This window comes from Amphiprion ocellaris, chromosome 13, assembly GCF_022539595.1.
Source record: "Amphiprion ocellaris isolate individual 3 ecotype Okinawa chromosome 13, ASM2253959v1, whole genome shotgun sequence".
Taxonomy (NCBI): Eukaryota; Metazoa; Chordata; class Actinopteri; family Pomacentridae; genus Amphiprion; species Amphiprion ocellaris.
In genome coordinates this window covers 22,467,749-22,492,393 of record NC_072778.1, presented here as the reverse complement: position 1 = coordinate 22,492,393, position 24,645 = coordinate 22,467,749, and the positions used below count along the sequence as shown (strand labels likewise).

The window sequence follows — 24,645 nt, the reverse complement described above, 5'->3', positions numbered from 1 at the left end:
GGGAGCAGCAGAAACAGTCTATGTTCAGTAGCAGCTGTCCCTGTTAGTGAGGTGAAAAAGTCCACAGCTGGGACTGACTGCAGAAGGCTTTTTAGTCTGTGAAGTCCATGTTTGGACTTCTTTTTTTGGTCTTTTTAGGCTTTATTATATAGGACAGTGGAGAGCGACAGGAATCATGGGAAGAAGCTCAAATGGCCGTGGGTCGGACTCGAACTCTGCATCGGGGACTTTTGTCCTGGTTTATGTTGTCACACAAAAACCTTCCAGTGATGCAGGTTGAGGCGCATACGTTCTGCCATTCGTTGATCCTCCGACCGACATCTTCGACAATACTAATCAGAATGTAGTCTATAGCTAACTACTTCTCTGCGGCTGTTAACTTGTCTTGTTTTAGTTAATCTGTATTTCTCCCATACGCTGAATGCAGCCAGTCTGCCGAAGCTTCCCCCACTGTTAGTTTGGGTGAGACGTGATGACGCCCCTCTGTGATGAATGAGTGAGATGTTATCTGGTTCTCTGGTGGTTTGTTGAACTGTCACACAGGCTACTGTGGGCCATAGCCAACGCCAAAATAACTACAAAAACACCATAACTTAGCTCCAGCATTAGCCGCCATTCCCAGCTCTCTCTTGGTCAACACACACACCAGGCCCGGCACGGAGTAACACACACACTACTGCTGACTCTCAGCCAATCAGAGGTGAGCTAACTAAACATGGCACATTCACTGATATTAGTTAAATCTGGAACTGAACAATAAACATTGAAACCTCAACAACAATACCAATCCGTAACAATAATAATTTTTAAAAACTGCATTAACGCGCGATAAAATGATTGTCGGCATTAATGAATTGATACGTTAACGTGACAATAATGCGTTAAGGTGCCCAGCCCTAAAAAAAAAAATAAAATCAATACACATATTCACTATATTGCCAAAAGTATTCGCTCACCTGCCTTGACTCGCATATGAATGTAAGTGACATCCCATTCCTAATCCATAGGATTCAATATGACGTCGGTCCACCCTTTGCAGCTATAACAGCTTCAACTCTTCTGGGAAGGCTGTCCACAAGGTTTAGGAGTTTGTTTATGGGAATTTTTGACCATTCTTCCAGAAGTCCATTTGTGAGGTCACGCACTGATGTTGGACGAGAAGGCTTGGCTCTCAGTCTCCGCTCTAATTCATCCCAAAGGTGTTCTATCGGGTTGAGGTCAGGACTCTGTGCAGGCCAGTCAAGTTCACACCAGACTCTGTCATCCATGTCTTTGTGGACCTTGCTTTGTGCACTGGTGCACAGTCATGTTGGAAGAGGAAGGGGCCAGCTCCAAACTGTTCCCACAAAGTTGGGAGCATGGAATTGTCCAAAATGTCTTGGTATGCTGAAGCATTCAGAGTTCCTTTCACTGGAACTAAGGGGCCAAGCCCAGCTCCAGAAAAACAACCCCACACCATAATCCCCCCCCTCCACCAAATATTACACTTGGCACAATGCAGTCCGACAAGTATCGTTCTCCTGGCAACCGCCAAACCCAGACTCGTCCATCAGATTGCCAGATGGAGAAGCGCAATTTGTCACTCCAGAGAACGCGTCTCTACTGATCTATAGTCCAGTGACGGCGTGCTTTACACCACTGCATCCGACGCTTTGCATTGTACTTGGTGATGTATGGCTTGGATGCAGCTGCTCGGCCATGGAAACCCATTCCATGAAGCTCTCTGCTGAAGCACTGTTCTTGAGCTAATCCGAATGCCACATGAAGTTTGAAGGTCTGTAGTGATTGACTCTGCAGAAAGTTGGCGACCTCTTCGCACTATGTGCCTCAGCATCCGCTGACCCTGCTCCGTCAGTTTACGTGGCCTGCCACTTGATGGCTGAGTTGCTGTCGTTCCCACACACTTCCACTTTCTTATAATACAGCTGACAGTTGACTGTGGAATATTTAGGAGCAAGGAAATGTCACGACTGGATTTGTTGCACAGGTGGCATCCTATCACAGTTCCACGCTGGAATTCACTGAGGTCCTGAGAGCGACCCATTCTTTCACAAATGTTTGTAAAAGCAGTCTGCATGCCGAGGTGCTTGATTTTATACACCTGTGGCCATGGAAGTGATTGGAACACCTGATTCTGATTATTTGGATGGGTGAGCGAATACTTTTGGCAATATAGTGTATATTAGTGGTGGGACATGATGAAAATTTATCTAATTAATTACAGGCGTTGTACTTAATTAGTCACAATTAATCGCATTTTTGTCAAATAGGAATATTTGACACAATAAGTAAGGTTTTTCAATTCAAATAACTTTTGGTTGACAGTTGAGTCAATGAATAGACATATCCATGTTTATCATTTTAAATTTAAATGATTAAAATGCATACAATTTTAAAATGGGGCATATAGAAATAAGCCATACTGATGATTTATAGCCTGGATTTAGTTAAGGTTTTCCATTGTATGGTACATAACATGAGAATAAGTAGTTAAGGGACCTTCAAAAAGTTGAAAATGCATAGATTCATTCTGTTTTCAGAGATTCTTGGTCTGATAAATGGTGTAATTTTGATGGTTCTGTTTTTAGGAATATAAATTTTTTTTAATGAACAAATTTTTTTTTTCAGAAACTAAAAGCTTATAATTAAGTTATTAAAAGATAGACATTATTATGATTTAAAGTATTATTTGCTTCACTTATATTTATCTGCATTTTTCTTCTACTACATTCACAGATTATAGAAAAGTCAAAGTGCAATTATAGTGATTCAACATTTTAAATTTTTTTGTAAATTCAAGCACTTTAAATGTCTTCTAAAGTGGTCTATTATGGGATGACTACACCGTTAGCCGTTAGCAGGACTGTCGTAACTGATGTTACCTCTGGTGCTAACAGCAACATGTTTTATATTGAGGTGATACCGTCGGCTTTAAGTGCTGCGGTGATAAGTAAACTCTTTGTTGTACAATTTGCACACAACCACGCCTTTATCCGAGCTGACATCGGGAGAATTTTTAAAAGAAAACTTTCTGCCCAGCAAGCTCAATGCGTCTTGTCTTCCTCCACTGTTCACCAAACCTTCTTCTGCTGACATCACTCGTGTATCTTCATCACGTCTGCAAACAGACTTTAGGTTCATTACCGCCCCCCTACTGGGGCGGTAATGAACCTAAAGTGATTACCGCCCACAGCAGCCTTGCGATTATTCTGATTCAAAATTTTAATCATTTGACAGCACTAGTTATTAGCAAAGAAGAAAAGAAAAAATTAGACTGTATGTTATATATCATTGTGACTGAATCCATACTCCCTCTTCAACACCCCCCAACTCACCCCGCACCTATGCTGCCTCCACCCGATCAGGCCTGCGTTAAAGGCCTTCCAGGTGAAGGTGGTGTTCTCTTCCTCCCCTCTTTCTGCTGCCTGCAGGGACACTATAGAGCTCTGTGGATGCTCCTGAATCAGCGATCCTCACTGGTCTTCATACACGAGTACAGCAGGAGGGCTCGCCTAGCAGCAGCATACGTAGCCAGAGTGAGACATCTGTTGGAGCATCAGCTGAAGAACTCATACCTGACACCAAACCAGGTTAGGATGAACTGGAGGAACAGTTCAAGTATTTTTGCAAGCAAGAAATACAAAATTAACATTAACTGAAAGCACTGTGTAATGTATAATAAGGATACATTTTATTTAATGCCGCCTTTCAGAGCACCCAAGGACAGCCTACACAGTAAACAGAGTTAAAAGATATTCAAATAGACAATATAAAACTTAAAGATGTAAAAAAAAAATTAAAAGAAGGAAATTTTGCAGTTTTAAAACAACAGGAGAACAAAGAGGAATTTAAGTCAAAGTGAGTAGGCTTGTTTGAACAGGTGGGTTTTGAGATGGGATTTGAAAATGTCCAGCGCGTCGATGTTTCTGATGCCAGTAGGGAGGGAGTTCCAGAGGCAGGAGTCAGCGTGGCTGAAGACTCTGGAGCCCATGGTGGTCAGTGCAGGCAGGAGGGAGGAAGATGATCTGAGAATCCGGCTAGAAGTGTTTATGTGGAAGAGTTCAGTGAGGTATGGAGGGGCAAGGTCTGGAGGGTCTTGAAGGTTAGGAGAATGTTTTTATAGATGATGTGGTGTGTGATTGAGAACCAGTGAAGTTGTGGAGAACCGGGGTGAACCGGGGTGAGAGAAGGTTTCCTGGTAATGATCCAGGCTGCTGCATTCTGGACGAGTTGGAGTTTACAAGAGGGACTCGAGGGGGAGACCAGAGAGATGTTGATGTTATGGAGATGGAAGTATGCAGACCGAGCGATGTTATTGATGTGGTTTGAAATGATGTTGAGGATGACACCCAGACTCTTGACCTGCGGGGAGGGGGAGAAAGAGGAGTTGTCAATGGTAAAGGTGAAACTGTCAGATTTTGTGAGAATGGATTTTGAAACAATGAGGAGAACCTCAGTTTTATCACTGTTGAGTTTGAGAAAGTTGGAGGAGAACCAGGATTTGTTTACCTGTAGGCAGTCACAGAGACAGGTGGGAGGGAGGGTGGAGGTGGGTTTGGTGGAAAGAGAGAGCTGGGTGTCGTCCACATAGCAGTGAAACTGAAAGTTATATTTGCGGAATATATGGCAGAGGGGGAGAAGATAAATGATGAAAAGGATCCAACAGAGTGCAGAGCCTTGGGGAATGCCGAATGAGAGGGGAGATGGCTGGGATGTAAAAGATTTTAATTGAATGACTCAGTTCATTCAATTAAAAGTCAGAGAGATACGATGTGAACCAGTCCAGGGGTGTACAGGATAGACCAATGGATGCAGTCTAAGGAGGAGGATGGAACGGGAGATGGTGTCAAAAGCTGCACTCAGGTCGAGAAGGATGAGGATGGAAAAGAGTACGGAGTCTGCTGCCATCAGGAGGTTGTTGGTTATCTTATGTAGAGCTGTTTCTGTTTTCTGCAGGATTTTTGCGAGGAATGGCAAGTTGGAAATAAGATGAAGGTTATTGAAGTTGTTGGGGTTTTAACCAGGTTTCTTGAGAGTTGGAGTTAGTGCAGCAAATTTCAGAAGTGATGGGACAGAACCAGAGGTGAGGGAGGAGTGAATGATGGTGGTGATCAGAGATGACAGGGAGGGGAGACGTGCTTTGATAAGGGGTGTTGGGAGAGGGTCAAGTTGACAGGTGGATGATTTAGATTTCCTGATGAGATCAGATATGTCAGCAGGAGAGAGAAGGTGGAAACTTGAGAGTGGCTGACAAGAGGGAGCTGGGGGAACAGGAGGGAGTGAACTGCAGGTGGTGTGAGGTCAGTTTCTGGTGGATATTATCAAATTTTTTGCAATGAAAAAGTTAATGAGCGTATCACAGTGGCTGACAGAGTAGAAGTGTGAGGGAAAGGAGTCCGATGGGCACAGAGAGCTGTTAAAGAAAACAAAATCCGTGTGTTCCCATCACCTGCACTGGTGAGACCTGAATAATACTGTGATTTGGCTGTAGTGATTGAGTCATTATAATAAGGTAAAATAAGAAGCTTTACTGTCATTGCAAAGGTACAATGAAAGTCCGTACGGCAACATCTCTTGTAGTAGCTAGGTGGGTGTGTGTGCTTTTGGGTTGGGGGTGGGTGGGGATCACGGTTCTTGCAGCAGTCACTCTTCACAGCCATGGAGAAGAAGCTGTGTCTCAGTCTGTTGGTGATGGTGTCGGTTGTAGTAAAAACTGTGGTGGCGATACATTTCCTTATGAACAGTTAGACCGATTCTTTTGTAGAGTCGCTCCAGTTGTCGACCTTTAGCTTTGAGGAGCTTGAGTTGGGGTGTAAACCAGGGAGCAGAGTGAGTGAATGATACAGTCCGGGTTTTTAAGGGAGCAAGTGAGTCCAATAGAGTATGGAGACTGTTATTGTACTGGGAAACCAGTTCATCTGTAGTAGAGGGGATGCTGATGGTGGGGAGTGTTTCAATGCCTGTGGTGAAAGTTGTCAGGTTAATGTCTTGATGTTATGAAATGACATCATACGTGACGGTTTGGTTGTGGAGATGGTCAAATTCAAATTGAATGATATGAGCAAATGATCAGAAATGGGACGATGAGTTGAAGAGCAATTAGAAGGGGATCCAGAGAGAACAAGCACAGGACCTCGGGAGAAGCACAGAGTTGGTGATATATAAGTGGATGAAAGAAAGAGAGAGGAGAGCATAGTAGAGGAACCTAGTGTTATCACGGGAATCCCCTGGCAGTCTAAACATATAGCAGCATAACTATGGGATGGCTCAGATTATCCTAAACAGCCCCAACTATAAGCTTTGTCAAACAGAAATGTTTTAGGCCTAATCTTAAAAGTTACAATAAAAAATTACAGTAGTCCAGTATAGAAGTTACGAATGCATGGACTAGTTTTTCAGTGTCACTCTGAGACAAAATGTTCCTGATTTTGACAATATTATATAGATGAAAGAAGGCCGTCCTACAGACTTGATTTATATATATGTTGAAGGATATATCCTGGTCATAAAGAACTCCAAGATTCTTTACAGTAGAACTGGAGGCTAAGGCAATGCTATCTAGAGTAACTATCTGGTTCGACATTGTGTTTCTGAAGTGCTTAGGGCCAAATACAGTATCCTCAGTTTTGTGAAATTACGGGTCATCCAGGTCTATATGTACTCCATGCCTGTAGTTTGATTATCTGATTGGTTTCATTTGATTTATTGATAAAAATTAACTTGGTGTCATCTGCACAATGGAAATGTATGCAGTATTTCCTAATAATAAAGCCTAAAGAGAACATACACAAAGTAAATAATATTGGTCCTAACACAGAACTCTGTGGGACTCCATAACTAACTGTGGTGTGGGTGGAAGAATCGTCATTAATCTGACTAAACTGTATTCTGTTTGATAAATATGATTTAAACCAATTTAGTGTGGTTCCTTTAACCCCTATATCATGTTCCGATCTCTGAAATAAGGTGCTGTGATCCACTGCATCAAATGCAGCGTTCCAGTAGAACACAGATAGAAACTAGTCCACTGTCTGAAGCAGTTAGAAGATCATTGGTGACTTTCATCAGTGCTGTTTCTGCACTATGATGCTTTCTGAATCCTGACTGAAACTCTTCTGACAAACCATTTCTGTACAGATGGTCGCACATAATTGATTTGCAACAACTTTTTTAATAATTCTAGAAATCAAAAAGAGGCTGGATATGGGTCTGTTGTTGGCTTACAAACCTGAATCTAGAGTAGGCTTTTTGAGAAGCGGCTTAATTATAGCAACTTTAAAAGCCTGTGGTACATAGCCTGTCAATGAAGAGAGGTCGATGATGTCTGATAAGTCATGTTAATAAAAGGAAAGACGTCTTTGAATAGTCAGGTTGGATGAGGTCCAACAGACATGTTGCTTTAGAGGAATTAGCTATCGACGGGAGCTCTGAAAGGCTTACAGCAGAGAAGCAGTTCAAGTATAAACCTTGTTCTATGTTCTTGTTTTCCTCTGTAAAAGATGAATAATGGGCAGCTCTCGTCCTATGAATTGATTATTTTATGTGATACAATTTTCTTTCAAGGCAAGATGAAATTCTTGTAAATTTATAGAGCGCCAGTGCCTTTCCAGCTTTCTTGAATTATGTTTCTAAATGTGCAGTTGTTCATTATATCATTGAGCTATTTTATTATAATTTATTGCCTTCTTTTTCAGAGGGGCAACGGTGTCAATTGATGTACGCACTAAAGCTGCAGTCCTATCAAAAAGATTATCCACTTGTGTGAGACTAACATTAGAGGAATTGCTCTCTATTGTGTTGGCATTAATACAATCATTTCCTTAAATTTAGTTATTGCTTTAGCAGACAAACATCAGCTGTAATGGAACTTTGTGGTAGATACGCCATAGTCCAATATTGTAAATTCAATTGTAATTAAAAATGTTCACACAAAGGAAGGTTTTGTTGAAAAACAGTATTCAATTTCTATGCCATATGTCAAAACAAGATCAAGGGTGTGATTAAAAACCCAGTTTTTCCATTTACATTTTGAGAAAAACCAACAACCAAAAGACGCATCCAGCCCACACCACCAAATATTCAGTCAAACTACAGAAATATTACTTGCAAAAATGGAGAGGAGAGGTGTCACGTAATTTTTTTTACTTTTACAGTAGCACAAGTTTAGAACCTCTCAGTAACTACACTGTAAGTTTAGAGAAAATAAAATATCAGTATTCATATATCTAAAGTGCTTCAGCATCTTCAGATCTGGCAGGTACTTGGTTATAAACTAAGTGTTTGCCATATGTAACTTATATATAAAACACTAATAAATTGCTATTGTGATGTTTCACTAACAGCCAAAAATGTTAACCCACTGGTGTTAAGGTGCATTTGGAAATTCTACTGCAATCCAGTGAGTGGTGATTGAGCAAGTGACAACTATAGTTTTATGAACTTTTGATTTGATTCTGAAGGGTATTTTTTTTTCTTTGGCATGACTGCTTCTGTAGCATTAAACATTTAAGACATTTGCTTTATTGTCAGCAATTAGAAGAGTATTACTCAAAAAAAGAGGGTGAGATACTGAAAAATTTCTAATTTGGTATTATAGCTTAAATTCTGTTACTGCTTCATTTCATAGAATACCGCTAGTTCTTTTTGGTTTTTTTTTTTTGTTTGTTTTGTTTTTTTTTGTTTTTTTTTTACAAACACAAGCATTTTCCTCTCCTTTCCAGATCCCATCCAACTGTTCTCCATTTAGAATCGGTCTTGGTTTACTGAGTCAGGAACTCCGGGTCCATCTCAACCACTGGTCCTGTCTGTTCTCCAAAGTCCAATCTGACCACTATCTGAGACACAGTCTTATTCAGCAGACCAATTTGCTGTTGGAAATCAAACAGACTTTGGACTTACTTGGTCTGCAGGCGCTAATTTTGATGGAACATTATGTGTATGCCATTCTGTCCGCTATAGCACAGACTGAATTAGACTCTGTACCAAAAGAAGTCCTGGAAGACATTTTAGCAGGTGCAAACCTGTATAACCAGGCAGTGGAGGAGCAAAGAGTGCAGCACAGTGCTACCCAGCTGAGGACTACATTATTACAGAAAGCCCATTATTTCACACTGGATTCTGGTCTTCCACAGATTAAAAGGTATCATCCTTCTGCATTCTCAGTTAAAGAGATAATGTCCATTTTAGCAGTGCATCATGCAGAAGTGGCAGCTAAGCAGCTGCAGTACTGGGCATTTGAGCAGAACGAACGCATCTGTCAGGTCCACACCAACCATAAGGTGTGCACTTGTTCTGATAACTGCATTAGTCAGGTGCCTAGCCTCAGCTGTGGGATGTCCACATTGAAATCTGAGTGGACCTGGGAGCAGCTGCAACATGCTTACCAAATTTCCTCTCCTCACTTCTGCATTAATCATTCTACTTTGCAGTTATCTTTTTGCTATTCCTGCAATAGAACTCCACTTGTGTATGTCCCTGACCTTCATTTGGACAGTACTTTCTTGGAAAACTGTCATCCTGTTTTAGCTAAGCCCATTTCTGTCCAACACAGAAAAGAGGGCCCAAAAAAAGACCAAATTGACCAGAATCAAACATACCAGTCTGATCTCACACAGAGCAATGTGGAAGATTTGGATTCAGTGCAACCGAATAGGGAAAGAAAAACACAGTTTAAAAACTGTATACTACTACAGACTGTCTCACCCACTTCAACCACCTTCCATCATCTCACAGCGCTGCCTCTGTCAAGGGTCCAACTGGACCATTCCTCAGTACAGCTACTTTTTCAGGTGATCTCCTCCACCTCCAGTGACCTGCTGGCTCAAGTGGTATCAGAAACGCCTACATCAGAAGGACCAACTGACCAGCTACTCCCAACTACAATACCTGATATGTTAAATGGGAAGGTGGACTCAAGGATTTCATGTGATCCAGTCATAAATACAACTGATCCAGTAAATCAAAACAAGGACCAGAATGTGGAAGGACCTCAGCAAAAATGGAAAATGACAACTCGGCCAGATACCACTGAAAGGTAAGATCAAGATTACCAGCCACTGATTATTGTTAATCAATGATTTTCTATAATTATCTCTCTCTCCAAACTCTCAGAATTAGTTCACCTGAACTTCACTCCACTTTTGGACAAAGTCTGTGATGAACTGAGGCGTTGGAACAACCTCCCCATCTCCCTTTTGGGACGAATAGCTACAGTCAAAATGAAAATATTACCTAAAATCAACTATCTCTTCTCCATGATTCCATTTAAACCCACATCAAAGTGGTTCCAATCATTAGACTCCGCTATTGGTAAATTCTACTCAAAGAATAAAAAGGCTAAAATCAGTTTGACTACCCTCCAGAAGAATAAATCCGAAGGGGGACTGGAGGCTCCCAACTTCATATATTATTATTTATCCAACCAAATACAATATCTCACCAAATGGATACATCCACATGAAGAATATAACTCCTGGCTAGAACTAGAACAGTTAGATTGTAACCAGATCAAAATCTCTGACCTTCCCTGTATCACTTCTGCCCTTAAACATCATTCCTGTTTCAAGAACCCTATGATCGCTTCCACCTTGTCTGCTTGGTGGAAAGCACTGGAAATCACAGGCTCCCAATTAAAATCCAGTATACTCTCCCCAATCTGGCACAACCCTGATTTTGCAAACAACAAAATAGCTCTTTATTTCAGCACATGGGCAGAGAGAGGAGTCACTCACCTCCATCACCTTCTGGATGACAACACATTTAGGACATATATAAACTTATTCCAAACATTTGAAATAAGAAATGGAAATTTTCTTCAGTACCTACAGGTAAAGAAGACGATTACAAGTAGAATTCCATCGCTTCAGACTACTTTACAGCCAACGGATTTACAGCCAACGGATTTACAGCCACCCGAATTTGTCGAATACATTGTGAAACTGTCTCCAAGAAATAAAAAGAATCTCTCAAAAATTTATAGTTTACTCTCAAAGACACACTCTATACACCTACCAACTCAAAAATGGGAAAAAGACGTATCCAAAACTTTTGACTCTGATTTTTGGACCCAGATCTGTGAAAACACATTTAAAATGACTAAAAACACCAACTTACAATTGATCCAATTTAAGGTGCTTCACAGAACGCATATAACGCAATATAAACTGTATAAAATGGGCTTCTCACGCTCAGACACATGTACGCAATGCACCCAAAACATGACTGACACTTACTTTCACGCTCTGTGGCTTTGTACACCCGTCTATCAATTCTGGGTAACGATCACACAGAAACTCTCCAATATTTTGGACTGCGGGATTCCACATTCCCCGAATGTTTGCCTAATTGGTGATCTAACGCAAACAGCCCTTCCAGACATTCATATCCAACCCACACTTGCAGCTATCGCCATCACCAAAAAAACTATCTTAGTTAACTGGAAAGATAAGAAAGCCCTCAACATCATCCATTGGCTGAACCTCCTCACAGAACACATCTCACTAGAGAGAATATCTGCTATCAGAAAAAACCAATTGGACTCCTTCAAAGAAAAATGGTCTCCATTTATTAAATCAATAAATATTAATCTATAGCCTCCGCTTGTGTTGGCGTATGCCATTTCCCTCATAAAATTGTAATTATTATTCTGTCTGTGTGTATGGTCTGATTTCTCTCTGCTTTATTTCAGTTTATTAATCCTATTAACCCCTGGCACCATGGACTTCAAGGCTGTGTGCATGCACTAATGGTGTCCTTTTCCTATTGCTCTTGGGGTCGCTCTCTGGCTCTGCGGGGCCGGCGTGGCTCGGGCCCCTCTGCCTGGGGGTGAGTGTCCCCGGTGTCTCTCCCTTCGAGCCCTGGGTCTGCTGGTTCTGTGCGCTCTCCTGGGGCCTTGGGGGTGGCAGCGGCTGGTCTCTTCTGGGGCGCCCTGGCTGGCCCTGGGGTTTGGGGTGGGTCGGCCCTCTGGTCGCTCCCCTGTCCCTTCCTGCTCTGCTTCCCTCCTCCTCCCTCCTCTCCTACCTGGCCGCTCGTCCTCGTCCCTCTCCCTCCCCTGGGGGGGCTGGGGGCCCTCCGCTGCCTGGGGGACTGGCATGGGGGCTGGGTGGTCTCTCTGGGGGGGTGGCTCTGGCTCATCCGGGCACAGGCCTTGGTACTTGCCTGTGTGCCGCCACTGGAGATTAGTTTCTGCTGGCTGGGGGCTTCTGTCCGGGCCCGGTGCTGTCCTGGGGTGTGGTGGGTGGGTGGGGTCTCGGTGGTGCTGCGGGGTGGGCGCCCTGCATCCTGGACGTGCCGGCTCCGGGGTGGGCGTGGGGGCTCGTGGCCCTCGCTCCCTGGTGGTGCGGCCTGGTCCTCCCTCCGGGGCAGGGTGCTGCATGCGGCTGGCCCGCGGTGGGGCTACGGCGTCTGCCGGGGCGCTGGTCTAGCGCTCCGACTTCTGGGGGTTTTGGTGCTGGCTGGGCCGGTCGGGTTCGGGTGGGCCCACCTCTGGGCTCTGGGGGCCCTCTGCACCAGTAGTCTTACTACCTGTCTCCCCCGCTGCTCTGTCCACATGGGCCGGATCCACACCAGACTGCCTCTTACTGTGCACTTCACATACTTCACACATCACTGTATATAGTTACTCTTAGGCACATATAGGGACACAACAGTTAGGGCCCTGAGAGCAGGTGGGGGCAGGAACGATGGGCTCTGTGGTGGGGTGGATGGCAGGGCTCTACGGCCTTGTCTCTTCCCCATCACCCTCTTGCTTGCCTCCCCTGCTCTCTAATTTCTTTTTAATGCACCACACACACTCACAGCTTGGGGGTAGGTCTGGGACAGCTCGGGGAACTTGGGTCAGGGTAGGCTGCAGAGTAGCCATCCTCTGTGGTCCTCTGGCCCGCCCCCTGGACGCCTCGCCCAGCCTCCCCACTTTTAATGCACCACATGACACTCAGGGTTACACTATCACGGTGCAGGGATAATGTCTCCAGTCTGGGATCGGGAGACATGTTAATAGGGAGTAATGGGGGGGATTTCACCAATATGGCCTCGCTGGTGGGACCCGGCCCCCTTATGGCTATGGGGTCGCGGGGGTGGACCATCATCTGTGTTGCTGTGGCTGGGGGGTCCCCGGGACCTGGGGGCTGTGGTCGGGGGGGGTTCTCCTGCGTGCCCGACGGGTCCAGGCTGGTGCGATGGCTCTTGGTGGGCTGCGGGGGCTGGATTGGCCGTCCTGGTGGGCGCTGTGGCTGTACTGCGGGCTGGCGGCATGTGGTGGCTCTGTCCTGGTGGGTTGTCAGGGCGCATTGCGGGGAGTGGGGGCCCTGGGTGTACTGCGCTCACCTGGGGCCTGGTGCGGGGGGTATGCGGGGTGCCTCCCTGTTGGCGTCGCCGGGCCCCACCACACTATCCATTTTTACCCTCTGGACTCACATCGGGTCCCGGCTCCGATTTCCTCTGACCGGCTCCCGGTGGCGGCCTGCCTTGTGATGGGCTGGTTGCCGCCCCTTCGGTGGGCCGCTCGGCCCCTGTGTCTGGCTTCCTGGCTGTGTGGGGCCGTTGGCCCCCTCGGGGGAGGGAGAGGGGGTGGGGTTGGGCGGGTCGGGTGGTGGGGTGGGGGATTTGGTGGGGGCTGGGGTGGGCGGGGTTGGGGTTTGGGTGGCGGGTGGGTCCTCGTGCCCCGGGCCGCCTGGGTCGGTCTGGGCGCGCTGGGGGTGTCGGTAGCTGCTCCCTCTTGTTCTCTGGGTCCGCGTCGTTCACGGTAGCCCCGGAGGCTCTCTGGGGGCGCCACCCTGTGGCTCCTACGGCCCGGGGGGAGGGATGCCCTGTTGGCTTGGCCCTGCCTTGCTGTGATTGCTGTTCTGGGCTTCCGGGTCCTTCACACTTGCATGTTTGATCAGGTCTCGCCAGCTACTGCCGAGTCCCATTTCAGTGAATGATGGGACCCGCCAGAATGTGCTGAGAATCTCTCCAGAGTCTCTACCCTAAACTCATTCTCTCTTGCACTAGTATCCTCTTCTGGCCTGTTCTATTCTATTCTACACTATCAAGACATCCACAATTATGGTGCTCAGTACCGTTTGTTTAATTATTTATTTGTTGTATCTCTTTTTCTTTTCTGCTGGTTTGGATTTCTTTTCTTTTTTCAATTTTTTTTTTATTTTTTAATTTTTTTTAAAAAATTGATTGACAGTTAGTAGTTGGGAATAACACACCACCTTACTATCTTTAATTGCAATAGCACCACCTGTTAATTTCTATCCCTGTTCATCCTGTTCGTCCTGTTCATCCTGTCCAGTCTTTGTTTCCCCCACACATCACTGAGGTGTAGCACTGCCCTCCCTGGCTTATAATAGGGAATTCTAATAAAGAAGGTCTGCTTAGCTTTCAGGGAGGGCCGGTGATGGTCACACACATGCACTAAATATTAAAATATTTGGCTGCAAGACTAAAATATGCATCGATCTCATACAATGTTGACTCCCTCTTGTGGAGTTAAACAATGAGAACAAATGCAGACCAAAAAAAAAATATATATATATATATATAATTATCTCTGTATGTTCTGTATGTTAATATGCTGCTGATTTCTTGAATTTCCCTCGGGATCAATAAAGTACCTACCTAATCTACTGTTTAGGCCTTAAAATGCTTTAAACAACTTGCTTGTTGAAATCTTTAAAGTGGTTTGACAATGGAATAAAACAAATTAATAAATTTCTGACACAGATACTCATGGATAAACATTTCTGTGTTTACAGCTGTGAAGTGCGGTATAAACAGAACACTGTCCCTTTTTGTACTTTTCCTGCCCCTTAGGATAGAATAGAATAGAATAGAATAGAATGCCTTTATTGTCATTACACAACATATAATGAGATAGACAGCTGCCCCTTGAAAATGCAAATATATAAAGACTACACAATAAAGAGTGCACATTCATTCAAACAACCTACATCCTTGCAATATCAATACTGTGCCAGTATATTGCACATTGCCCCAGTAAATTGCATATTACACCAGTATATTGCACTACAGTGTGTTGAATTTTGAGCTCAGTGCCTGTGGGAGTTCAGTGTAGGGAAGAAACTGTTCTTGAGTCTGTTGGTTCTAGATTTGATGCACCTGTAGCGCCTACCAGAGGGCAACAAGTTGAACAGTGGGGAAGCCATTGTGTGAACTGTCCTTGATGATGTTTTGTGCTCTGCTGAGGCAGCTGGATCTATAGATGTCCATCAGGGAGGGGAGAGGGCAACAAACAGAGGGTAATTAAAACAGAGAGCTGTTTTAATTACCCTCTGAAGCCCCCTCCTGTCTGCCTCAGTGCAGCTGCTATACCATACTGTTATGCAGTATGTCAGCAGGTTCTCGAGTGGCGAGCGGCAGAAGGTCAGCAACAGTTTGGTGTCCAGGTTGTTCTTCCTCAGAACCCTCAGGAAATGTAGTCGCTCCTGACCCTTCCCACATACTCACCATTGATGTAGAGGGGGCTGGGTCTACTCTATGCCTCCTGATGTCCAGGATGATCTCCTTAGTTTTTGTGGTGTTCAGTGCCAGGTTGTTTACAGAGAATCATGCTGTCAACTTCAGGATGTCCTCTCTGTAGGCTGACTTGTCCCCCTTGAGATCAGACCAACCACTGTGTTGTCATCAGCAAATTTGATGATGATGTTGCTTTCACTGGCTGGCCTAAAGTCATAGGTGTAGAGACAATACAGGAAGGCACTCAGCACACAGCTCTGTGGGGAGCTAGTGCTCAGTGTGCGGGTAGAGGAGAGCTGGGAGTCAAGTCTCACAGTCTGGGGCTGGTTGGTTAGAAAGTCCCTTATCCTGGCACATGGGAGAGAAGGGAGGCCCAGGGTGTTCAGCTTGGTGATTAGTATGTCCGGGATGATTGAATTTGAAGCTGACTGAAAGTCCACAAAAAGCATCCTCACATACACTATATTGCCAAAAGTATTCGCTCACCCATCCAACTAATCAGGATCAGGTGTTCCAATCACTTCCAGTACCACAGGTGTATAAAATAAAAAAGCACCTAGGCATGCAGACTGCTTTTACAAACATTTGTGAAAGAATGGGTCGCTCTCAGGAGCTCAGTGAATTCCAGCGTGGAACTGTGATAGGATGCCACCTGTGCAACAAATCCAGTTGTGACATTTCCTTGCTCCTAAATATTCCACAGTCAACTGTCAGCTGTATTATAAGAAAGTGGAAGTGTATGGGAACAACAGCAACTCAGCCACCAAGTTGTAGGCCACGTAAACTGACGGAGCGGGGTCAGCGGATGCTGAGGCACATAGTGCCAAGAGGTCGCCAACTTTCTGCAGAGTCAATCGCTACAGACCTTCAAATTTCATGTGGCCTTCAGATTAGCTCAAGAACAGTGCTTCAGCAGAGAGCTTCATGGAATGGGTTTCCATGGCCGAGCAGCTGCATCCAAGCCATACATCACCAAGTACAATGCAAAGCGTCGGATGCAGTGGTGTAAAGCACGCCGCCACTGAACTCTAGAGCAGTAGAGACGCGTTCTCTGGAGTGACGAATCGCGCTTCTCCATCTGGCAATCTGATGGACGAGTCTGGGTTTGGCGGTTGCCAGGAGAACCATACTTGTCGGACTGCATTGTGCCAAGTGTAAAGTTTGGTGGAGGGGGGGATTATGGTGTGGGGTTGGTTTTCAGGAACTGGGCTTGACCCCTTAGTTCCAGTGAAAGGAACTCTGAATGCTTCAGCATACCAAGACATTTTGGACAATTCCATGCTCCCAACTTTGTGGGAACAGTTTGGAGCTGGCCCCTTCCTCTTCCAACATGACTGTGCACCAGTGCACAAAGCAAGGTCCATAAAGACATGGATGACAGAGTCTAGTGTGGTGAGGATGAACTTGACTGGCCTGCACAGAGTCCTGACCTCAACCCGATAAAACACCTTTGGGATGAATTAGAGTGGAGACTGAGAGCCAGGCCTTCTCGTCCAACATCAGTGCGTGACCTCACAAATGGGCTTCTGGAAGAATGGTCAAAAATTCCCATAAACACACTCCTAAACCTTGTGGACAGCCTTCCCAGAAGAGTTGAAGCTGTTATAGCTGCAAATGGTGGACCGACGTCATATTGAACCCTATGGATTAGGAATGGGATGTCACTTACATTCAGATGCGAGTCAAGGCAGGTGAGCGAATACTTTTGGCAATGTAGTGTATCTCTGCTGATGTTCCAGGTGGGTGAGTGCAGAGTGGAGCCCCATGGCAATGGCGCCCTCTATGGCAGTGATTCTTAAATTGGGGTATGTGTACCCCTGGGGATACTTAAAGGTATGCCAGGGGCTACATGAGATTTAAAAAAAAAAATATTTAAAAACTAACAGCAATTCAAAAATCTTTTATAAAATGTCTATTCAATAATACTTAAATAAAATGTCAATGGAACTTCATAAACTGAATTTCATATCAAGTAAACCAGTAGTTCTCAACCTTTTTTCCTTTTTTCAGTGATGTACCCCCTGTGAACAATTTTTTCAATCAACCCCCCCCCCCCCCAACCAAGGCAAAATATTTTTCGGTTAAAAAAGAGACAAAGACGTAAAATGTCATCAGTTTCTGATTTATTACATTTTGTAACAGTGCAAAAATGTTGCTCATGTGTTGTAGTCTTTCTTGAACTATTTGGAAAAAATAAAAAATTATAAATTAATAATTGATTCAATTGTAAATAAAGATTCTACACAGAAGTAATCATCAACTTAAAGTGACCTCTTATGGGATTATAATGAGATCTGCTCTCCATCTGGATTCATGAACTTAAAAACATTTCCTCACAAAAAATAAATCTTTACCATCAATATTTATGGAAAATGTTCACAAAAAAATACCTAACTATCAACACGTGAATATTACAGTGTTGCATTCAAGTGAATTTTTTTTCATGGACATTTTAGAGAGAAACCTGAGCTTGTGCTTCACTGAGGATCTTTGTCAGTCTTGGTGACAGGAAGGCAACTGCTGTGATCAAGCTGTTCTCCAGGCACTGTCTGTTTCTTTGATTTGATCACAGTCATTGCAGAGAAGGAGGTCTCACATAAATATATGAAGACAAAGGGCAGTAGCTGCTCCAAAGCTTTCTGCTCCATGTCAGGGTGCTCCTGCTTCACAAACATTCAGAACTGTGTGAGTGTAGAGGTGGAAGAGCCCTTTCCACATCCTCACAGTATCGATGTATGTCACAAAACCTACAAGCCGTGCATTTCCACTAATATTTGTGGATTCATCCAGCTGGAGGGAAAAAGAGTCGCTATATGGACATTTTGTTGTGGGAGGGGTGCATGGTAGGCCATCTGGGCTCCCGGACTACTAAGTTTTCTAAGTTGTCTGTTTCCATTTTATCTACTCTCGGCAAACAGAGTCATTTGATAAAGGCACGGTCTTTAATTTCTCAGCTGCGTTTTTGTCCAGCATTGTCTCAGCTAGCCTGCAGTGGCTGGAAGGAGCAGCTCTTCAGCGATAGTGAACGGCTTTTATAGCAAACGCACCAGGTAGGGTCAAACCATCATAGTATCGGGTAAACTCTGGGCTTATGGTAATGAAATGGAATAGCCTCTATGCATCTGTTAGCCTGATATGCAAATTGGTGGTGGTCAAAGGTTGGAGGGAGACAACCCTTTATGTGTTGGAGAACCAGCCTTTCAAAGCATTTCACCACTATAGGCGTGAGAGCAAGAGGACAGTAATCATTGTGGCTGACAGGAAGTGACTTCTTTGACACTGAAATGATTGTGGCAGATTTTAGGCAGGCGGGATGACTGCTTGGTCCAGGGAGAGATTGAAAATTCTGTTGAAGATGGGTATGAGCTGGTGGGCACACGCTCTGAGCACCTTGCCAGGTACTCCATCTCACTGCCAGGAGTACCCTCCTGATGTCATGGTCCTCAATAGTGGAGGTGCTGGAACCTGGTGGGGGCAGGCCTGAGGCCAGTGAGTGCCATGGAGTCTCAAAACAAGTATCGAAGCAGTTGAGTTCCTCTGCCAATGAAGCGCTTACGTCCCCTGTTGGCACATCACAGCCCTTGTAATTTGTGATGTTCTATAAACCCTGCCACACCTGCCATGGGTTATTGCTGGAGAGGTGGGTCTCGATCCTTGTCTTATAGTCCGCTTTGACTTTCTTGATTCCTTTTTTCAGGTCAGCCCCAGCAACACTGTATTGGGCCCTGTCGCCTGACCTGAAGGCAGATTTCGTGCACCCTGAGGAGATTGCGGTCCTGGCTGGTCATCCAGGGTTTCTGGTTAGGGAAAACCTGAATGTTTTTATCTACGGTCACATTACCAATGCAGAACTTGACACAGTCTAGTATAGTTACTGTAGGTATATCCAGATCCAGGTGTTCAAATAATTCCCAGTCTGTGTGATCAAAGCAGTCCTGTAACTCTGAAAGTGCATTGCCAAGCCAAGTTGTAACAATCTTTGTGACAGGCCTGGCTCTCCATCTGAGGGGGGTGTATGCTGGGGTGAGCAGCAGAAAGAGGTGGTCCAACTTGCCAAGGTGGGGGCTCTCCCCCACTATGGGTCTGTAAGTGTGCTTGATGTTAGAGTACACATGATCAAGAGCGTTCTCCCCTTTAGTAGGACATCTGATGTGCTGATGGAATTTTGAGAGTACAGTTTTTAGATTAGCCTTATTAAAGGCCCTCACAATAATGTGAACACCATCAGGGTGGGCTCGCTGTTGTTCGTTTATAGTGTTCAACAGAAGAGAAAGCACTGTGTTGACACTGGCATCAGGCGGGATATAGATGGTCGAGACAATCACTACAGTTAGCTCTCTCGGCAGGAAAAAATGCCGGCATCTGACAGACACGTACTCCAGATCAGGGTTACAGTGCTTGTGAGTGATCACACTGTTGGTGCACCAGTCACTCTGCACGTGATTACAGAGCCCTCCTGCTCTGCTCTTACTAGAGTCCTCAGTCCAATCCCAGCAGAGTAGAATGCAACCTGCTAGCTGCACGCTAGCACCGCGGGGGTCCTTGAATTATGCCAGGTCTCCGTAATGATTATGATACAACAGTCTCCAACATATCAATTTCCAACAAGTTGTTATTCCAGGTCCTCCGTTTGGTGTACAATGGACCTTGCATTATAGAGGTACAGGCTCGGTAGAAGTGGCTTGTGTGGTTGCTTTCTTATCCTTACCAGGAGTCCTCACCTGCAGCCCCACTTCTGCTTCCTCTCCTTCTGCCATCTGCATAACCTTCCAGACTCAATGACAATCCAAAGGGAGCCTGACAATCTTGTTACCTCATCTGGTATATTGTGTGTATTATACTCGAGACGGGTACATTGTGCCAGTAACCAATGTCCAGAAGATCCTGGCTAGTGTAGAAAGTGTTTGCCAATGCAAATGTACAAAAACAAGCAACAAAATACACCAAAGTGCACCGAAAAGGAGAGGTCTGAGCCGCTGCAACTGTATGTGTCGCTATCTTGACTGAATGACAGAACAAATACAAAAGCTTTTGACTTTAGACATTTTCAGATGACACTTAATGAGCAATAGCTTGTTTTAAGCATATCCTGACCTTAACAACAATTGAAATAACCTTTTCAGCTTTATTTTTTTTCTTTTCTTTGCGCCCAATCAGATTTGAGTCATTTATTATTTAGTATCTGATGATACCAAGTACCATTTTTCTTGATAATACATACTGCAAACACTGTAGATAGAAAAATACTTTATTGAGGCCTACTCAACACATGCCAGAGAACAAGCTGTAACTTGAAATAAGTTCAAGTGTTGTACCTACATTACAGTACTGATAGTTCCTATGGCTGTTTTATGTGTTAATGTTAAGATGTAAAGCGATAAATAGGCATAGATCAGTGTTTGCATCAATCAGATGTACATGCCTGTGATTAGCTCTGATCCTGATCTGATTTTTAGGATCTGGATCAGGATACCCCAATATCTGATTATACTGATATCAGCTTTAGGTGTTTCTGTCTATTCAAACTAGGTCTGTCACATACAGTTCAGTGTGGCCCTTCACTTAAATTGTAGGGACTAAATGTCAACTGAAGATAACCCCAAATAGCTCAATTATTAGTTCTTTAAGTGCAGGGTACAACCCTGACTCAAAGTAATACTTGGTCTGAGCACCCTTTGAGTTTCAAACAGCACCTGTACATCTGAATATGGTTTCTCAAGGTACTTGTCAAGATGGTTGTTCTCGGAGAACTTGCCACAGTTCCTCTGTGGATTTAAGGGTAATTCATGGTTGCTGCGCCCATGTGTACAGGCCATTAAGCAGACTGTGGACACCGACCCGGCTCTGTTCATAGTTAAGCTACGCCAGTCTGCTATGGGGCTGGTTGCATTTCCCCTCATATGAAACACAGAAAAACACATGAGGAAACAGCAGCCAACCCTGTAGCAACATATCAGTAATTGTTCCTGAGATGTTCCATGCACAGTTTGTGAAGATAGCAGGAGATTTCAGGGGAAAATATGATTCCATACTGTGCTTGTGCTCCATGGATGAAAGCATGTACAAACAAAGCTTCTCCAAAGTCCAGCAGTGACTACTTTAGTTATCCATCCATCGGTCCATCCATCGATTTTCATCCATTTATCCTGGGTCAGGTCATAGAGGCAGCTGATGATGCAGGTTATTATACACATCCCTTTCCCAAGGACACTTTCCAGTTCTCCCTGGGGGATCCTGAGGTGTTCGCAGGCCAGAAAAATACATAATCCCTCCAGCAAATTCCCCGTCTGCCCTATGGTCTCCTCTGAGTTGATGAAGCTTAGAAAACCTTAAAAACAGTCACCCAGGAGACATCTGAATCAGATGTCTGAACCACTGCAACTGGCTCCTTTCAGGTGGAAGGAGCAGTGACTTTTCTCTGACCTCCCTCCAGATGTTGAAGCTACGCATCCTTTCTCTAAGGCTGAGCCCAGCCACCCTGCGAAGGAAACGAATTTTGGTAGTTTGTGACTACAATCTTGCAATCGAGAGCATTGCCTTCAATCTCAACCCCCTCTTCAACATGACAGTCCAGTACCATGCCCACATTATTGTTGTTAATGTCCATCTTGCGCTCCATTTTTCAGTCACTTTTGAAAAAGAACCCAAGACACTTAAACTCCTTCACTTGAGCAAGAACCTTCCTCCCAAGCCAGAGGGAGCAGTCTACTAGTTCCTGGAAGAGAACCATAGCCTTGGACTTGGAGGTGCTTACTTGCATCTCAGTTGCTACATACAGGGCTGCAAACAGCTCCAGTGCACACTAAACATCATGGTCTGATAAAGGCAACAGCCAGCAAAAGCAGAGATGCAATTCTGAGGTCCCCAAACCAGATGCCCTCCTTACCCTGGTTCTGCCTGAGATCCTGTCCATGAATACCACAAACAGGATGAGAGACAAGGAGCAGCACAGGGGGAGTCCAACACCCAGAGAAACATGTTTGACTTAGGTGTCGGAAAAGTGAACACAGGTCTCACTTTGGTTGTACAGGGATCAAATGGCTTGTAACAATGACCCTGATACCCCATACTCCGCACCCCCCACAAGGCCCTTTCAGGGACACGGTAAAAAGGCTTTTACAAATCCACAAAACACATGTGAACTGGCTGGTCAAACTCCCATGACCTCCCTCAGCAATTTTGCAAGGGTAAAGAGCTGGTCCACTGATGTATGACCAGGACAGAATCCACACTGTTCCTCCTGATTCCAAGCACTCCCTGCCAGCACTCTGAAGTAAACTTCCCCAAAGAGATTGCATAGTGTGATGCCTCAATAATTGGAGCACACTCCATTTATAAAGGGGCCCTGCCTCCCCTTTCTGAAGCATTGAACAGTTTGCCAGAACCTCGTCAAGCACACCAAAATTTTGTCTCTATGGCTTCTCTGAATTTCTCCTACACCAAAGTTTTGGCTTTTGCAACTTCCGCAGCTGCAGCCCTTTTGGCCAGTTGGTACTTGTCTGCTGTTTAGGAGACCCCTAAGCTACCCAGGCCCAAAAGTCCTCTTTCTTCAACCAGATGACCTTCTTTTTAGGTTACTGCCACAATAGGCACAAGTGACCTTCTGGCCACAGTTTCTATCAGCCGCTTCTGCAATGGAGGCTTTGAACATGGCCCACTCAGATTCTATATCCCCAGTCTCCCATGGGATGCAGGACAATTTCTTTCAGAGGTGGGAGTTAAAGACCCTACTGACAGGCACCTCTGCCACCAAATGGTCCCGGTTCACCCTTACTGCACATTTGGGTAGACCAGGTCTGTCCCGCAGCTTTCCTGGCCATAGGATCCAACTCACCACCAGGTGGTGATCTCTTGACAGCTCTGCTCCTCTCTTCACCTGAGTGAACAAGATACCCTGCCTGTCCAAAAAAAGGCAGGTTTTGTCATACAGACATGGAAAAATTTTTTCGGACACTCTTAAAATTTTACACAATCTCAAATATTATCATGAAATATTTGTGGGAAAATCTTTTTAGTGTCTCAAAAGGTGTGGCTGCATTAGACAGACACAAACAAATGCAAATTATATATATTTTTTGTTTATTGTTTACAAGAAAAACTAACAAAACTTGATATTCTTGACAGTTTAAGTATGTCAGCTCTCAACATTGTCCATTTCAAAATCAACAAATAACAGAAAATATGTTTAAAACCGAGCAAAAAATAAATAAACCATCACATCATCAAATTAATATGTAGTAGTCCTGCCATTGGCATGCAGTAGAGCTCTAATTTTGTCTGGCATGTTCCCCACGAGCTTTTCACACTGTTGAGGGGTAATCTTGTCCTGTTTTCTTGAATTACTACTTTTAATTCTTCTAAATTCTTTGGTTTACACTTTGAACAGATCTTTTGATAATCCACTACAGATTTTCAGTGGGGCTCATGTCTGGAGGTTGAGCTGGCCACTCTATGACCTGGATACTGTGCTCCTGCAGCCAAGTTCTACTGGCCCTGGATGTGTGGCAAGGGGCATTATCTTGTTGAGGCATCCAGCTTGACCTCAATGGAACAGTGCACATGCAGAAGGGAGCATGTGGGTTTGGAGAATGGTACAGTATTTGGCAGAGTTCAATGTGCCATCACAGACAGTGAGATGACCAACACCAGCAGCACTCATTCATTCCCAAACCATGATACTTCCTATACCATGCTTGACAGTAGGTACTGTACATGCTGGAGATAATGCTTTGACAGGCCTTCTGCATACCTCACATTAGCAGGTGGAAGATAAACCTGGAAACTGTACTCATCTGACCACAGAATCTTCTTCGAATTCCTAGCTGTCCAGTTCTTGTGTGCTTCGGCCCAATGACGCCAGGAAAACCTCTGTTTCTCTTTGATCAGAGGCTTCTTGACAGCCTTGTAGGACCTTAAGCCATGATCTCAAAGTTGGCCACGTACAGTGCGGGTTGAACACTGGACGCCAGTTTGGTTTAACCACTGCTGCTGAAGCTTCTGTGATGTCATTCGGCAGTTTTCCCTGCACATACGTGTCAGGATGAGGTCATTTCTTGCTGAAGAAACCCTTGGATGCCCGAATCTTGGTTTGTCTTCCAAACTGTTGGTTCATCTGTATTTCTGCAGAGTCTATCCAACTGCTGAAGAACTGCATCTGCACTTCCTGGCTGTCTGGCGGCAGCT

General features: G+C 44.6%; 1 protein-coding gene across 9 annotated transcripts in view; it reads left to right on the top strand.

The window, feature by feature from the left end:
- The window catches only part of ccdc142 (coiled-coil domain containing 142), a 63,671-nt gene that overhangs the window by 18,107 nt on the left and 20,919 nt on the right, over positions 1-24,645 (top strand). For 8 of the 9 annotated variants that reach the window (XR_008603686.1, XR_008603687.1, XR_008603685.1 and 5 more), the window contains exons 6-7: positions 3,366-3,590; positions 8,721-10,033. Coding sequence is in view for 6 of the 9 variants with exons in the window: in XM_023266598.3 (XP_023122366.2) it covers positions 3,366-3,590; positions 8,721-10,033 (1,538 nt within the window). In the remaining 3 variants the exon portion in view is untranslated. The remainder of the gene's footprint in view (positions 1-3,365; positions 3,591-8,720; positions 10,034-24,645) is intronic. The other variant, XM_055016371.1, reaches the window with a different exon arrangement.